Genomic DNA, 18500 nt, shown 5'->3' with positions numbered 1-18500 from the left:
TTGCATTACAATTTCATTAACATATTTCTTCATCCATTCCATTTTTATCAACACTTGAATTTGAATAAGTTTCATAAAAAAAATAGGCAGGGTAGATCAAATCCATTGTCTAGTTTAACCTGGGTAAGAGCACATTTAAAATAAAACTACATTTAATCATTGATTTTGAAGAAATTGCGGTGCTGCACAAAACATCAGAAAACTTGTGCTGAGTTAAACAGTACACTGAGTATGACACACATATGTGACAACCAGTATGTCATTGATTACCAATCTGCAGTCCAAATCCAGAATGGAGTGAGTGTGTTTAAAATTACATTTAGTGCTTTCAATGCAGTGTTGACAGAACTGGGCTAATATGGTCATACTTCCTGGCTCTGGTAAGAACTGTAGCTGCTGCATTTTGGACAAGCTGTAGTTTGTTTATCAAGCATGCAACCACCCATAGCTTTACAATAATCTAGCCTTGATGTCATGAACACATGAACTAATGGGCTATATGCACGCATAAATTCCGCATTTGACGAAAGGATGCTCGTCCATTTCCGGTTGTGGAGATTAAAGCGGAGGAAAACCGAGGAAAACGGAATTATGGCAGAGTCTTCAAAATTTACTGTCCTCCCGTCTTTGAAACGAAACGTACACGTTTAGATGTAGTTTTATATATAGTTATGTTTATTTAATATAATTTTAAAAAGAAGCATAAACACAACGAGGGGTGTCTGTTTTATCTGTTTTTGTGACTAACGTTTCTTTATTATAACCATGGAGTATAAAATTCAATATAAATTCTCGGTATTGCATTGGACTCTACGATCGGCGGAAGTTTTCGAGCATCCTTACACCTTCACCAGAAATACCGCCGTGCATAGAGCCCATTATTCCGCATTTGTCATTGAGAGCATATATACTATTATGCCCATTTCACAAGATGTAATATTGGTCTCGGGTGTCCCCAGAATGTATTTGTGAAGTTTCAGCTCAAAATACCCCACAGTTAATTTATTATAACCATTTGAAAATGTCATTTTTGGGGCCTGTTTAAAAAATGATCTGTTTTGGTGTGTATGATCATAAATGCAAATGAGCTGCATATCCCCGCCCTGCCTTTAGATGAGGGCGTAACTTGATACCTATGGCAGTCGGTCTAAGCAGAAGAGCTGAGAGAGTAAGAGAGCGCTGTTTTGAACAGGCATGAAAACAGGTCAGGTGTGAAAAAGGTGAGAAGGATATTACCCTTCTAGGGGGATTCGGGGGCATGCTCCCCCGGTAAGAAAATTTGGTAACACTTTAAGGTAAGGGTACATGAATTATCATGAATTCATGTATAAATTAATGCATGAATTATGCATTCATTCATGCATTAATATCTCATGAATCATCAGGAACTAACATGAGTTCAACGTTTTTCATTCATGACTTCATGAATGAATAACAACTTAATTAAAACATTAACTAAGATGAGTACATCATCATGAATTATGATTTATTACGCATGATCATGATGTTTCCTTTGTTCACAGTTATGCCACAATTAATAGCAAATTGTTCATCAGTTTTTCAAAGGACCTAGTCACCACTTTAGTTGAGGGGCCACACACATGATGAAGTCATTGATAGATAATGCTTAGTTAATGATGACTTGTATTTGATTAACAGAATATGTCTTCTATGAGCTGTGAATGCTCTATTTTGGTGTCTGTCCAATACAGTAGTCATCATTAATTAAGCATTAATCTATTAATTACTTCATCATGTGTGTGGCCCCTTAACTAAAGTGGTGACTAGGTCACTGACCTAGACAAAGAACAAAAAAAACATCATGATCATGCTTAATAAATCATAATTCATGATGATGTGCTCACCTTAGTTAATGTATTAATTAAGGTGTTGTTCATTCATGAAGACATGAATGAAGAATACTGAACTTGTGTTAGTTCCTGATGATTCATGAGAAATTAATACATGAATGAATGCATAGTTCATGCATTAATTTATACATGAATTCATGATAATTCATGTACCCTTACCATAAAGTGTTACCGAAAAAACATATTTGTAATTCAGATGAGAATGAGTTTAATGTTTTACAATATTAAGAAAAGAAACTATATTGAAATATAGCACATGAATTTTAAATTCATTCAGCTTCAATTACCAATTTGTAGTTTACCAATTTATCTTACTTTTATTTAAAGCAAACTATACATTTAAAAGATTAGGGTTATATGCATATTTTGTCATTTAAAACAATACAAAATTGTTATGCAAAAAGACAAGGACTTGCAGGAAAAATCTACAGTCAGCCACACACACACACACACACACACACACACACACAAACACACACACCAGCACCCCCCGCCCCTCCTCCTCACACAGACACTGATAGAGACAAGATACAAATCCAAACTACAATATCTGACTTTCTTTTGGTCTGAGCTTCTTACTGTTAATTAGAAAGTTGATTGGCTTGACAAGAACAATATACGTGGCAAGTTTTGTAAAACGAGCAAAGTTATAACACATTTTATGTGTCCTTTTTTAGTCATAAAATTAATTTCCTCGCCACGGCCAAACCATTCGAGATATCAAAAATCCGTCCGGAATTGAGCATCCTCAATGTCTTGACTTCATGCACACCGAGTTTGGTTGTGATTGGTAAACACATGCGTTGTAATTTGATGTATTTCTCCTAGGACAATTATTCAAACAACCCATAATTCCCAACTTCCATTTGAACTGTCGTAAAACTGATGTGATCTATAAGTGTACCGAGTTTCATATTAATTCATGCAAGTGTGTTTGATTTATGGAAAAAATGTTCGAATCCCAGTCCATGGGGCGCTGTCGAGCCGCCCTGCCACGCCCGGTTACCAGCTTCAGCCCGGCCCTGATGGCCATGGGTTCTGACCCGTGTGCAAAGTTTCAAGAGTTTTAGAGGATGTTAAGGCCCCCAAAAATGCCAGAGAAGTCGCACACAGCAAATAAAGGGTTAAAATTAACCTGACAGGCGCCCCTCCTCTCACTCACACAGAGAGACACTGAGAGACTGGCAAAATTCTGAGATTTTCTCTACATTCAAACAAACATATCTGACTTTCTGTGGGTCCTAGCTAATGAGTGTCAATTAGAAAGTTGTCCGACTCGAGGAGTACAATATACATACTGATTTTTGTAACTGTAGATAAAACTAACAACCCCACTTTTGTCAAAAGGTGGCGCTACTGAGCCCTCACCACGCCCGTTTCTGAAACTTTGCACATGTCTACTGGTTAATAAATGTGATGTGTCTGTCGAGTTTCATACAATTTGAAGCATGCTAAGAGTCTCAAAAGCATCCTAAAAGAATGGTAAAGTTTGATGCGTTGTCACGGCAACAGTTTCAAAGATATCAAGAATCCATTCACAGGTCTTCGTCTGCAAATCGAGTTAAAATTAGAGGGTGATTTTAAAGCATTTTGAAAATTACACACTTCCTGCTATCAGTTGGTGGCGCTATAACTTTGACTCACAATAGTCAAATCCATGTGATCGTCCTCTTACAGCGAACACACTGCTGAAGTTTCATCAAGATTGGTTGATGTATGCTGAAGTTATGACACACTTCCTGTTCCACGTTTCTCGCCATGATTTCGTTTCCTTGCCACAGCCAAACTGTTCGAGATATCAAAAATCCCCTCGCAAACTTTCATCCTCAATGTCTTGACTTCACGCTGACCGAGTTTCGTCGAATTTGGATCAGAGCTCTAGGAGGAGTATTTCACATTCCATTGCGTGCTTTTTAAAAACAACCGCAAATATCTGACTTCCTGTTGGGCTGGGGTAAAAAGTAAGAGTGTGAGGTATAGATGAAACGATGAGATCAACATGTGTACCGAGTTTCATATTATTACATGCAAGCGTGTTTGAGTTATGGACCAAGTGTTCGGACCCCGTTCCAGGGGCCGCTGACGAGCCGCCCTGCCACGCCCATTACCAGCTTCAGCCCGGCTCTGATGGCTGTGGGATCTGACCTGTGTGCAAAGTTTCAAGAGTTTTCAAACCCGTTAAGGGCCCCAAAAGCCACTAAGAGTCTCAAAACCATCAAAAACAATAATTTTAAAGTTTGATGCGTTGCCACGGCAACAGTATCAAAGATATCAAGAATCCTTTCACCGGTCTTCATCTGCTATGTATTTACATTATACAGATGAAGTTTGAAGCAAATTGGGTAAAAATAAGAGGGTGATTTCAAAGCATTTTGAAAGTGACACACTTCCTGCTGCCAGTTGGTGGCGCTATAAATTTGACTCACAATAGTCACATCCATGTGATCGGCCTCTTACAGCGAACACACTGCTGAAGTTTCATCAAGATCAGTTAATGTATGCTGAAGTTTTAACACACTTCCTGTTTCACGTTTCTGGCTATAAATTCGTTTCCTCGCCACGGCCAAACCGTTCGAGATATCAAAAATCCCCTGGCAATTTTTTATCCTCAATGTCTTGACTTCACGCTGATCGAGTTTTGTGGCATTTCTTTGAATTCTCTAGGGAAGTACTTTAAATTATTCCATTGCATGTTTTTTTTTACAAACAACCCTAAATAGCCAACTTCCTGTTGGGCTGGGGTAAAAAGTAAGAGTGTGAAGTATATATGAACCGTTTTGGTTGTGATGATCAATCACCGAGTCCTGAGCCATAGATGAGCATATATCCAGATTTATTCATACATTCATGGTCGCGTGCTGCCACTACACGCACCAAGCTAATTGTGTCCTCCACCTGCTGCACATGCGCCCACATATATTAGACAGGGTTGCCACTACTCCATAAAACCAACCACTATCATTACATCTTCCCTTTTTTTTTTTTTTTTTTTTACAATTTAGATTAAGTATAAACAGTTAAACTTGAAAATAAAATAAAAACATTTTGACATACAATTACACCCATCTAATGATCTCAGTCTTTTACAACCAGTCTGTCAGGACTGGATTTCAACATGTTTCAATAAGTCTTTCAGGGCATTTCCGTTCACGAACAGATCTTCTCAACGGAATCTCAGTCTTTTCAGATTGTTCGACTACAGCAGTTAAATCTTTCAAAAGATGTTGACGATTCCTCCTTAACACAACACCACTCGAAGTTTCAATATTATAGGACCTTGGTTGAATTTGTTCAAGTACAACACCTTTCTGACTCCAGGTATTAGTCTTGTCTTTAAATCTGACCTCCTCACCGGCACAAAGCTCAGGCAAATGATAAGTTCCTCTATCATAATAGACCTTTTGCTTAGCCTTTTGTTGTTCTTTGAATTCTTTAACTTTCTCACTGCCTGCTGTCACCAGAAGATCCTCAGAGATTGGTAAATTAGAACGAAGACGTCGTCCCATTAAGAGATATGCCGGCGAGTTTCAACACTCAAGAGGAGTACTACGATAAGCAAGCAATCCCATGTAAAAACTACTTCCATCATCGCTCGCCTTCTGCATCAACCTTTTCACCACTCCAACTGACTTTTCCACAAGTCCATTCGACTGGGGAAAATATGGACTTGATGTTGTATGTCTGAAGTCCCAGTCTTTCGAAAAGCTGTGGAAACTAGCATTAACAAATTGAGGACCGTTATCTGTAAAAACTTCCATCGGTACTCCATGTCTAGCAAAGATTGATTTCATACATGATATAACATTTTCTGCCGTGGTGGTGCTTAACGCACATACTTCTGGATAACATGAATAATAGTCTGTAACCAAAAGGTAATTTTTCCCCTGACATGTAAACAGGTCAGCACCTATTTTTTGGTATGGTCTTTCAGGTACCGGATGCGACATTAAGGGCTCTCTTGGATTATTGGATTGATATTTAGCACATGTCTGACACTTGGACACTTTTATTGTGATGTCCTGATTAATTCCAGGCCAATACATAACTTCGCGAGCTCTTTTTTTACATTTTTCAATTCCCAGATGGCCTTCATGGATTTTGTTCAACATCTCACGTCTCAGATTTCTTGGAATCACTATTTTATTTCCTTTATACAGAATTCCATTACAGACAGACAATTCAGACCTGCAGTTCCAAAATTCATGAACTTCTGCAACACAATTTTGCTTCACATCTGGCCAGCCATTCATGACATAGAATCTCACCTGAGTGAGTGTCTGATCTTGTTCTGTCTCTTGACAAATCAGTTTCATTTTGGAATCAGCAACAGGTAAAGCTTCAATGATCATATTTACATATACTTGAATGTCCTCAGTCAGCTTTCCACTCGACGGTGTGGTTGGATCTACGGCTCTGGACAAGGTGTCTGCCACAAACATTAATTTGCCTGGTGTATAAAACACAGTTAATGCATACCGTTGCAATCTGATCATCATTCTTTGGATTCTCAATGGACAATCATTTAGAGATTTTTTGAACAGTGCAATCAGCGGTTTATGATCAGTTTCAACATCAACAGGCTGTCCTGCCACAAACTGATGAAATCTCTCACAAGCAAAAGTAATACTAAGCAACTCTTTTTCAATTTGAGCGTACCTACACTCCGCATCAGTCATTGAGCGTGAGGCATATGCAACTGGTTGCCAGATTCCGTCATGCTCCTGGAGAAGTACTGCTACCAATCCTGACTGTGAAGCATCAGCTGAAATTTTAATAGAACGATTGGGGTCATAAAATTTCAAAATTGGCTCTCTAGTTAAAATCAATTTCAAATATTGCCATGCAGCTTCCTGTTCATGGTTCCATTCCCATCCATTCTTTTTCTCAGTTAGCCATCTTAATGGAGCTATCTTCTCCGACAAATTAGGTATGAATTTACTCATATAGTTCAACATACCCATGAATCTCTGGACATCTTTTACACTTTGCGGCCTTGGCATATGTTCAATAGCAGAGATCTTCAGAGGATCAGGTCGCACTCCAGCACTACTAATGATGTCACCCAAAAATGTTAATTCAGTTACTCCCAATTGGCACTTTTCTCTGTTCAACTTCAAATTTGCACGCCTGGTTGCCTCCAACACCTTTCTTAACCTTGCATCATGTTCTTCTTTCGAAGCTCCCCACACAATTATATCATCCATCGATGTATCAACTCCTTCCATATGTTCATAGATCATGTGCACTGTTTTATGATACACCTCAGGAGCCGAAGCAATTCCGAAAGGAAGCCTTAAGAAACAATATCTTCCATATGGTGTATTAAATGTACACAGTTTTGAGCTGGCAGCATCCAGTTTTAACTGCCAAAATCCTGAGGATGCATCTAGCTTGCTGAAATATTTGGCATTTGCAAACTGGGCCATAATCTCTTCACGTGTAGGAAGCTTGAAATGTTCTCTCTTAATTGCTCTGTTCAAATCTCTAGGATCAAGACAAACCCGAAGTTTTCCATTCTTTTTGTCCACAATCACCAACGAACTAACCCAATCTGTGGGATGATCAATTTTCTGTATCACTCCTAAACTCTCCATTTTATCCAGCTCTTCTTTTAACTGTCTCTGAAGTGCAAATGGTACCTTTCGACATGGATGTATAACTGGAGGTACAGTTTCATCAATCTGAATGGTGTGCTCCCCTGACAAACAGCCTAAGCCTTTAAATACATCCCCATACTCCGTTAAGATCGAGCCGTACTCGGGTTCAGACACTTTTGATTCTTCTACCATCAGCACTCTTTTCACCAGATGCAGCCTCTCACAAGCAGACAAACCCAAGATAGCTTGAAAATCCTTTGGCACCACTACAAATGCCAAACTATGTTCTTTATCCTTATATCGCACTTTGGCAACACATTTTCCTTTCACTGGTATGTCCGCTCCAGAGTATCCAGTTACTTTCAACTTAGCAACATGCAACTTTGGTCTAGGTTTTAGCTTGTTAAATTCAGTTTCAGAAAGGAGATTAACTTGGGCTCCAGTGTCAAGCTTAAACGCAACTGTACTGTTGTTTATTTGCAGTTGTACGATCCACTCTTTATGTTCTTCTCCACCTTCTGCTACTGCATCCACATAGAATTCTTCTACTTCACACTCAGTCACAGTATTCACTTGGCTTGATGTTCGTTTACTCTTACAACAGCGTGCATAATGATTAACTTTACCACAATTGTTGCAATTTTTCCCATACGCTGGACATTTTCTCGGTAGATGTTGCATCCCACAACGATCGCACGTTCTTTGAGGCTTATCAATTACCATCCTGCTTTGTTCCGGTTGCGTTCCTTGCTTTGCGCTTACACAGGGTGTCTGAGACTTCTTAACAACATCCACAGCACACGTCTCATTTAATAATTCTCTCGCTTGTGTCTTTACAGTCTCTGCCGCTCTACAAAGTGAAAGAGCTTTCTCCAAATCCAACTCTTGTTCTCGAAGTAACCGTTCCCTCAATCCATTGTCAGGTATTCCACACACAATCCTGTCTTTGATCAACGAATCGGTTAACTCTCCAAACTCACAAGTTTTACTTCTGTGTCTGAGCTCCGTCACATACTGATCGATTGTTTCCCCAGTTTTCTGCATGCACGTGAAAAATCGATGGCGTTCATAAGTAACATTTCTCTTGGGTATGCAAAACGCTTCAAACTGGTCCATTATCGGCTGTAACTTCAAACTTTCTCCTTCGTCAAAAGTGAAATTATTATATACCTCCAAAGCTTCATCGCCAACCACATGAAGAAATAAAGACGCTTTCATCTTCTCTGACTTACGATCTCCATCAATTGCAGATAAATACAGAAGAAATCGTTGCTTAAATCGTCTCCAATTTTCAGCAACATTACCGGACAAATGAAGCTTCGGTGGTGGCTGCAATCCTTCCATTTCTCGTCACATGTGCGTAGAAACTCCACAAACTTTCACTTCCGAAATCACTTCTGACACCATGTTTTGGTTGTGATGATCAATCACCGAGTCCTGAGCCATAGATGAGCATATATCCAGATTTATTCATACATTCATGGTCGCGTGCTGCCACTACACGCACCAAGCTAATTGTGTCCTCCACCTGCTGCACATGCGCCCACATATATTAGACAGGGTTGCCACTACTCCATAAAACCAACCACTATCATTACACCGATGAGATCCATATGTTTACTGAGTTTCATATTATTACATGCAAGTGTGTTTGATTTATGGACCAAATTTTCAGACCAAGTTTATTGACCAAGTTAATCTAATTAATAAACTAATTATATAAAACTATTGTCAATGCACTACAATTAAACTAGTTATATGCATTTACTTATACAAATTAAAAATAAAAACTTATTTAAAAAATACCAGGCTTAAGAAATGTATTTTCTTTATGCAGGTCATACACACAGCAGTGAAATGGTTAAGCCCCCTTCCCCTGCACACACACACAGAGACAGCCAAAGACACAGAGACACAAGCCCCTTTCACACAGCGAGTTGACCCCAGGAAATTGCCGGCAAATTGCCAGAACACCTTCTGTGTGAACGCAAACAGGACCTGGGATTGCTTCTGGGATTGATCCCAGGTTGGGGACCTAGTAACATTGCCGTAATCAGTCCCGGAACGCGCGCTGTGTGAACAAAAGCCAGGACCAATGCCGTAGAGGGTGTGTCTAGTGATGACGCTCGTGCAATCGCGCGACTGTTGCTCTTAGAAGAAAGTTTGTGTTCGTCATCAACAAAGAAAGGACGAACAAATACCTGCAAACTAGGGCTGCACGTTTTCAAGTTTTTCATTAACCGTTAACCGAGGCCCTTTCGGTTAATACTCGGTTAACCTATAGTGTGCGTGCTGCAACCTTGAGATACAGAGTTAATTTTTAACACCTTTAATAACTGGTTGGACCTCATTTGAAACGAAATTAATGTATAGAAATAAAACACAGTGGTAAGTTCAGAGCAGTAAAGTAGGCGCGTTTCCATCACCCTTCAAACTGAAATTGCCAATTGAAAATACGCACATTGGCAACATGTCCATTTCGCAAAAACTCCGTGTCCGCAAATAATAATAATAATCATCATTATTGTAACATTTTATAGGGTGCATATGTAGAAGACGCTTTTATCCAAAAAAGGAACAAAGCACAAATAAACACAATATTTTGACGCATATCCAGTGTGTGTGCTTAGCGTGGAGGCTGCGAGACGCCCATGTGAACACTTGCAGTTTCATTGCAGTTCTTTCAGTGGAAAGAACTTAAAATACTCTTTCATTTCTGGTCATACAGAAAATAATAATACATTATTCGCAAATACATTTATTTGCGTAAACTCACAATAACAAGAAAACAATGTGCTTTAACAAACAAGCGCGCTTCATGATCTCCGTGAACTGAACCGCGAGAACTGAAACAGCACCCCATTCGAATTTGTTCGTTTTAAATTGGACATTTAAAGCTTTAGTGTGAGTAGACTAAAGCTTTAAATGTCCAATTTAAAACGAACAAATTCGAATCAAAAGCCAATATCTTCTGACTATGTAATTATGTAGCCTAGCTAATTATGTATTTCTCTCTAAAGGTGCATCTGGGGATGGAGATTTGTTTTTAGCAGAAACTGATTTAGAAAACAATAGTTTATTAATAAACAATTAATGCCTCGTTATTTTATATTATTTTATTATCAGACACATTTATTATATCTTATAAATCATCTATAAATCCCCTTTCTGTAGGCTGTGGTTACGGCTCTTCTCATTCAGCACTGTGGGGAAAATATAATTTAATATACACACTTAATAATTTAATATACACACTTAATAAACAGGTTCTAATTTGGCCTCAGAAAATCTTTTTTTTTCCATATTCATTTGTCAAATATTTAAAATGTTTAAAGGGGGAAAAAATGAAACAAATATCTGAAAATTCGTCGATATATAGCCTAGCCTATATATTTTTGCGCAGCATTTGACGTAGTCCTACAGTTCAAATGAACATTTTGGTGTTCAACTCTGCGTTTTACAAAATACAACAACCGTTCATTTTTCGTTTTGCAATTAGGCCTACGGATTAAATAAGGGGAAACGAATGAACACAAAAGTACATGACCGTTTGGACATATACGAGGCAGAGTTCTTTTTTAAAATTCATAAAAGATACAAGGAATAGCCTACTAGACAAAACCTCAAAGAAATGCCACAAACAAGACCGCGGAGCAGAAATGAGGGAGAAACACACAACTATGTGACTTTCCCTGCCATTAATGCTTGGATGACACACCACGTCTCCTTCCATAAATAATAATAATAATGTCTAGTGCGGTGGCTGTGATTATTTTTGGAATGGCCTATCGCGAAAGGAAAAAAAAAAATGTTTTAGTCGCATAACACCGTTAATAGAAACGCTGTCATTTCACAATATATTTTTTTATCGACAATCAGGAAAAAAAAACGCAAAAGTGTTGTGCAAATATGTATTGTCGATGCAATTTTAAACGGTTAATCTCTTAACCGGTTAACCGTGGACACCCCTACGGATAGTGAGGAGCTCCTGGTCTCTGCTTCGCTCCAGTTTGCAGGTATTTGTTCGTCCTTTCTTTGTTGATGACGAACACAAACTTTCTTCTAAGAGCAACAGAGTCGCGCAATGGCACGAGCGTCATCACTATGACACACCCTTTACGGCATTGGTCCTGGCTTTTGTTCACACAGCGCGTGTTCCGGGACTGATTACGGCAATGTTACTAATGTCCCCAACCCGGGATCAATCCCAGAATCAATCCCAGGTCGTGTTTGCGTTCACACAAAAGGCGTTCTGGCAATTTCCCGGCAATTTCCTGGGATCAACTCGCTGTGTGAAAGGGGCTATTGACAGCGACAACAACTCCCGTGAGCCCACGCCTTTTTCCAGACGTCATCAAAGTACATCTTTTGTTATTATTTTAAATGAGTGACCCCTGGTGGCCAAAAATTGCATACTGTATGTTTAATCTGGACTAGTCCTGTCGTGATAGTCAATAAATCAATTAATCACATGATAAAAAAATGAGCTTGATAATTTCCATTTGCATGCTTGCTTTCCTCATCTCTCTATCTCCCTCTACCAAAGAGACTGGATGACAACTCTGTTTAAGACATAACCGACATATTTTACGTGAATAGTTTGATACTTAAACATAATGGTGTGTGTGTAGAGAGCTCAATTCATTACTTGCGCGCTGTATAGGGGTCTATGGCTGCACAAATTTGGGTCGGGTGTGTGCGCACACACAGAAAGATGAGACATGATACAATATGAGACATTTTCAACTCTTTAGCTATTTTCTTACAGCCACTTTCTATTTTGTGATGCTCAACACTCTTTCGATGGACATCAAAACTATATTCTTTGGTTTTGCTCATTGTGATGGATAATAAGGGAAGGGAATTCCCTTAAGGGAATTTGGCCTTTGTGTTTCCTTATATTTATACTCCTATGAAACAAGAAGTTTTGGCTGGACAATTTCATGTTCTTAGTCCTCCTGGTGTGCTAAAAAAGGTGTCCTCATAAAAAAATTCTAGGCTTACCAATAATTGTGGCCAACGGGTTTTGGAGAAAAACATTTATTTCATAATGTGATTTTCTCCCTCTCCATTTCTTTTTTTGGTAACACTTTACTTGAAGGGGTGTGGATAAGACATGACACCTTCATAATCATGACATGAGATAAGTTATGAATATGAAGGAAGTTTTATGCATGTTTGTGACAACTGTCATTAAGTGTCATTCTCTCTGTTATGACATTGTTAATGCAAATATTACAATGTTTGAGATGTCTTTATAAACCAATACATGTCCTGTCAGTGTCTTTGTCATGACAACTTGACATTACTAAGACAACACAACCCGTCATAAACATGACATATCAGATTAATTATCAAACTTAAGAAAGCGCCTAGCTTTATTGGTAAAACATTACATTAAACGGTCAGGTGGTTGGTTTTGACATTGGCTGTCTGTCACGTTTCACGAATTCATTGTGTTCTTCGTGTCTCGTGTCTTTGTTGTTGTACGTGTGTGGCTGTGTGAGTAGAGGGCACGGCTGATCTATCAGCGCTGATCAGCGCGCAGCTGGTTTCATTTGCTGTCACCAGCTGCAGCTCGTTTGCTGGTCTATATATGAAGAGTTCAGATGCAAAAGCCTCTAAGTGCCATTTGAAATTTTCTTCTTGAATGATAATTTTTATCAAGCTTGTACATTTAAGTTCAGTGATGTCACTTAAATGACAATTAATAGGTAATCTTCATTGCCATTTAAGTGAAATTACTGAACTTAAATATACAAGCTTGATAAAAATGATCATTTTAGAAGAAAATTTCAAATGGCACTTAGAGGCTTTTGCATCTGAACTCTTCATATACTCACTGTTTTGTCTTCTCTTTGTCAGATCGTTGTTTGATGTTCTTGTTGTGAGTTCCTGTGTTCCGGTTGACGTCTCGTCCTTGTGCCTTGGTTCGTTCCTGATTCTGTTCGTGTTCTCGTCTCCGTGTCTGGATCTACTCAAGCCATCATCCTCGTCATCTCACCTCTCATCACCACTCTGTTGATCATCGACGTCCCTGCGCTGCACCCTGTGTCTACCCTTGTCTGACCATTTATAAATTATAATAAACTGAGTTACTAGCATATTGCTTCCTGGCCATCATTTGCCGTGACACTGTCATGAAGCCATTATAACTTTTTAATGACAAATTCAATTAGTACCACTGTAGTTGAGGTCACGAAAAATATTCACGACACATCATGGCACAGTTATAATTTGCATCATGACAGCCAATGTCAAAGCCAACCACATGACAGTTTAGATTAATTTTATGTCAAGACACTGACAGGTTATGATGCAATGGTTTATGTTAAGGTGTCATAACAAAGACATCTTAAACAATGTTATATTTCCATTCATAATGTCATTAATGAGCGAAAGACACTTAATGACAGTTGCCATAAACATAGATAAACCCCACTTCATATTCAAGACATATGTCATTTCATGGTTATGAAGGTGTCATGTCAGTCTTAAGCACACCCCTTCAAGTAAAGTGTTACCTTTTTTCACACTGATTAAAACAAGACCTTATGGGGTGAGAGAGTGCAAGAGAACAGGTGAGAAATAGTATTTCTTGTCTAAAGCATGTATTTGTTCCTGTGTTCTGTCGGGGTACACAAGAAGAACCTTTCTTGCCTCCCTGACGGATTTAGCGGAACAGACATTCTTGGGGTTCTGAAAGTAAATGGAATAGAGAGAAAAAGTGAGAGACAGCTGGAGAAAGTCAAAGCATACAGTGGAGAGGAGAGCAAGAAAGAGGGGAATGTGTATTGTGGATTGGAGACATACACATATCAGTCAGAGCGGAGAGAATCTCCTCAGTCCCATCTGCTCTCTACACAGCTCTCATTACACTCACAGGCCGATCCATCAGCCCGCAGCCACACAATGCTACCACAGCCCACATTAATGGAAAGAGGAAAGAGAAAAAGATGTGGGGAAAGTGAATAGGAAAAAAAGACAGGAAACAGCTGAAGGAGAGAATGATAGGAGGGGGGAGAGGAAGATAAATGTCACATGCGTTTAGAGGCTAGCCTAAATCAGGCCTATGAAGAGGACTTGTTAATACTAAGTACATAACTATATCACAGAATGTTCTGCTTATTGGCCCTATATCTTTGAGCAATGTTTTGTGTCCAAACTCTTGACCTTTCAGTCATGTGGTACATTCCAGAGAAAAAAAAATCACCATAGCTGCATGTTGGATAAATGCAACTGTGATAAAACCACTGAAGCAGAGTAACAGTAAGATTTATGGGGGCAAATCACTTCAAGAACAGCAGCATTGACGTGGAATCTCACACACAGTATTCAGACACATTTGGATAACAACAAGTGAAATGGGAAAAAAAAAATCGTGCTTGACCTTTTCACAGAACTACCTGCACTTATGGTGATTTTTGTACGTCAGATTTAATAATGCAGTTCTTTCTTCCCTGGAACTAGAAATATATATATATAGCTATTGAAAAATATATTTGTAAAATCCGCATGTGTTTTCATTTTTATGTTTTGTTTTCAATGAAAGTCAACAGGGTCAAATGTCGTTGTGGACCCCACTGACTTATTTGGACAAGAACAGAACAAGAAGAAATATCTTCTTTTGTGTTCTGCAGAAGAAAATAAGTTTTTCGGAATTTTCAATTTTGGGTAAACTATTCAATGAACATTTTCAACTAACATTACGTATCCACCAAGAAAATGTCCAAATGCATTTGCATTAGTTTTGAACGGTATAATGTTTTTTTTTTGTTTGTTTGTTTGTTTTTTATCATTTTAAACATCTTTAATGAGATGTTTTGTTTTAAAATATGCCTGTACTATCTGTTTAAATTAAATGCTTGTTTGCTATTTTGTTATGTAATGCATTCATATTCATATATTTTTATGTGTGACGTAAATTTCATAGTAGCCTGTCCAAAAACTTTTTGAGCCCACTGATATTCATGCAGTGAAATTGTTTGTGAAAACGTTCTTAATATTAACCTATATTTTAACAAAATCTTTGTTTTCATCCATTTAATTCGACACAATAATTGCTGTCATTCTACTTCATAGTTCTTCACCAGTATTTACATTCAAAGTGATCTAAAAAGTGCGCAGCAGGTTTTCGCTGAAAAGTGTTCGCTGGACACTTTTTCCAAGTCATCTTAATGACAAAAAGTGTCCCAATCACCATGAATCACCATATGCATTGAGCAGTATATGTGCAATAAACAGTCTACATCCAGCCTTAGTAACAGAATGCATGAAGTGAACTCCCTACCTGCTCTGGGCCCTGAAAACAGATCCGACACAACGGAGTCCGGACTCCACTGTCCGTGCAGCTGTTCAGGGACAATCTCTCGTCCAGCTTCTCCTTAGAGAAATCCTCAGATGAGCTGCAACAGTCCAGCGTCCTCGGCGGATCCACCGCGCTATGAGTCCAGTCTTCGGGCCCTAGTAGTGTGTCCAAAGCCTCACCTGTCACCGGCTGATAATGCCCGTTGGCTAAAGAGTGGCTCTCCGTGGCGCTGCTCGTCGCATTGCCCTCCGCGTTTAGTTCGTTCATGGGTGTGAAGAAAGGTGGCGATGCCGACGGTGCCGGTGGCCTGAGTAGGAAAACCTTCAGGTCACTGAACAAGACGCAACAGCGGCCTTTCTGCTTGCCCTGGTGGCGCAGCATCGGTCTGCGACTCAACAATCCCCAACACCATACAACGACACCGATAGCCAACAACATGTGCCCGTCTTATGAATAATGGAAAGGCAGGTTGTTTTTTAACGGCTTAAAACAAACTAAGGCTATCTGTTACTGGTCTCCAGCAGGTCACATAACAGAACTTACTGTTTGGTTTCCAACGAGGAAGAAACACCTGTGCAGCCGGTTCAGTCTCGTGATCAACACCACTTTCTACTCACCCTCACCCCAAGTGACCGTTTAGACATGGAGAACGTGTTTATTTTCAACAGTTCTTCTGAGATCTACATCAGAGGCTGGTGTTCCACTGAGAAGCTGGCGATTGCACGCACTACTATTAGCTGTCAAAAGTGGAAACGTAGCCTACAGTTGTTACCTTAATGCACCTCTTCAGTTATATTGAATAATATATATATATATATTTTTGGATGAAACCAGTTCATTAAGATGTTACCACGTGAAGCACATTTTAGGTTTTACATTTTAGAAAACGGGTTTTAGAGCTGTTACCTGCGACAAATTGCCTTATATCCACAGAGACACGAACATTTTCACATGAAACTGCGGACAAGTGCAGTTTTGAATGGAAAAATGTCGGGCATTCCCGCGAACAGCCTCTGACAATGAGCCCCTGAGGTAGCCTAGTGGCATCAGAGCCAGCAGAGCCAAACAAATGGCAACCTTGGTTTTTCCTAATTAATCTACGATACACACACACACGCGCTCAGTGGACCAGCCATGATAATGTCTGTTCTACACTTCACATTATCCACGATCATTAGCAATCTTCAAAAGCGATGCGATAGCGGACTACCGTGTAATTTTTTGTTAATGTGAACGCAAAGTGTCTTGCGTGAAACAAAATCCAGCCACAACCTTGACAATTAGCCAGCATTGTCATTTGCGTTCATCTCAGGTCCGACCGTTTAAATGCATCCCGCACAAGTCCCCATCTGAAATTTTTAAGGTGCCAACGTTAGTAGCCAACAGGCAGCTTATCTCCTTAAACACCCAGCCCTTGTTGCAGAAATCCCAAGGCAGTTTCGATCACTGTCCCATATAATGTCAAACATGTCTCGAAATTCAGTCCTGAAAAGAAACAGATTCGCGGTCGACGATGAGGAAATGTTTTTGCCGTCCACACTCCGTCGTAATTAATTTTAATTAAAATACTGATATGGCTCCTACGTTGTAATCCAAAGCGTTGCGGTTCATGCGACGAAAGGCGTTGTGCAGCTCTAACACGAGTTGTTTATGAGGATAATCAGAGGATGCTCGCTATCGCTGCGGTTTCAGCACCATGTTGCCTGGGACAGCTCCCAGGCGCGGGCCCGTCTCTCTCTCTCTCTCTCTCTCTCTCTCTCTCTCTCTCTCTCTCTCTCTCTCTCTCTCTCTCTCTCTCTCTCGCAGAGTGTGATGTGAGCAAAGGAGCAAAGGGGGCGAGCTCAGAGCCAGCAAAACGAATTTAATCACGTCCTTGCAATTTGTACTAATGCGTTGGTAAGACATGCTCTCATCCAGACTCAAATATGTTTCCAAATGAGAAGTGGTGATAGTTCTTGTAGTCTGCATTCCTCATCTATACGAGCCACAAACGGATTTGATTTCAGCCCTCATTTGAGACCGACTCACAAGCACATGTTTCTAGGTCAGTGTTACCAGCGTTCGCCCCCTCTGAGACACTGAACCCGCTGAACTCGAAATATCAAGCCTAAACGTTGTGCAGGCTAAACAGTTTCCCGCATAAGCCGCTGTAGAGGAATACGTCTTTGGAATGATCTGGTCTGATTTTTGCTCTAAGATTGCACTGTGAAAAGACTTTGTTAAACTTACAGTAAAAACGTGGTTGTCATAAAATAGTGTGGATGATGTTATAAGTAGCAGATTATATTATGATGATTATGTATTACAGTTACAATCTGTTTGTGCCATTAAATTATATCATGTTAATATATCAACCAATGTGAGCTATACTTCTATTTTGCTACCGTAAATACAGTGATAATAATGCAGGTGGTGTAACAGATGGCCACATGATGACTTAAAGGTCATCATATTTTGTCTTTCCAGCAACTGTAATAATAACATAAAGACAGAACAACACACACACACACACACACACACACACACACACACACACACACACACACACACACACACACACACACACACACACATACACACACACACACACACACACACACATTATCCAGATTTGAAATGAGACAATTTGTAACAATATTTTGCTGTAAAATGTAATACTGTCTTTTGAAGAACATATCATTTTAAACTGTAACAGTTAATCAGTTATTTTGCCATTGAAAGTAG

General features: G+C 39.4%; 1 protein-coding gene across 1 annotated transcript in view; it reads right to left on the bottom strand.

The window, feature by feature from the left end:
- The window catches only part of marchf4a (membrane-associated ring finger (C3HC4) 4a), a 128306-nt gene extending 111913 nt beyond the window's left edge, over positions 1-16393 (bottom strand). Inside the window, exon 1 of the mRNA XM_089132238.1 lies at positions 15759-16393. Coding sequence (XP_088988364.1) covers positions 15759-16214 — 456 coding nt within the window. The 5' untranslated portion in view covers positions 16215-16393. The remainder of the gene's footprint in view (positions 1-15758) is intronic.
- Between the last annotated feature and the right edge of the window lie 2107 nt (positions 16394-18500).

Source organism: Pimephales promelas, chromosome 6 (genome assembly GCF_988280905.1).
Source record: "Pimephales promelas chromosome 6, fPimPro1.hap1.1, whole genome shotgun sequence".
Classification (NCBI taxonomy): domain Eukaryota; kingdom Metazoa; phylum Chordata; class Actinopteri; order Cypriniformes; family Leuciscidae; genus Pimephales; species Pimephales promelas.
The sequence above is the reverse complement of the archived record's forward strand: the minus strand, read 5'-3'. Positions and strand labels throughout refer to the sequence as shown.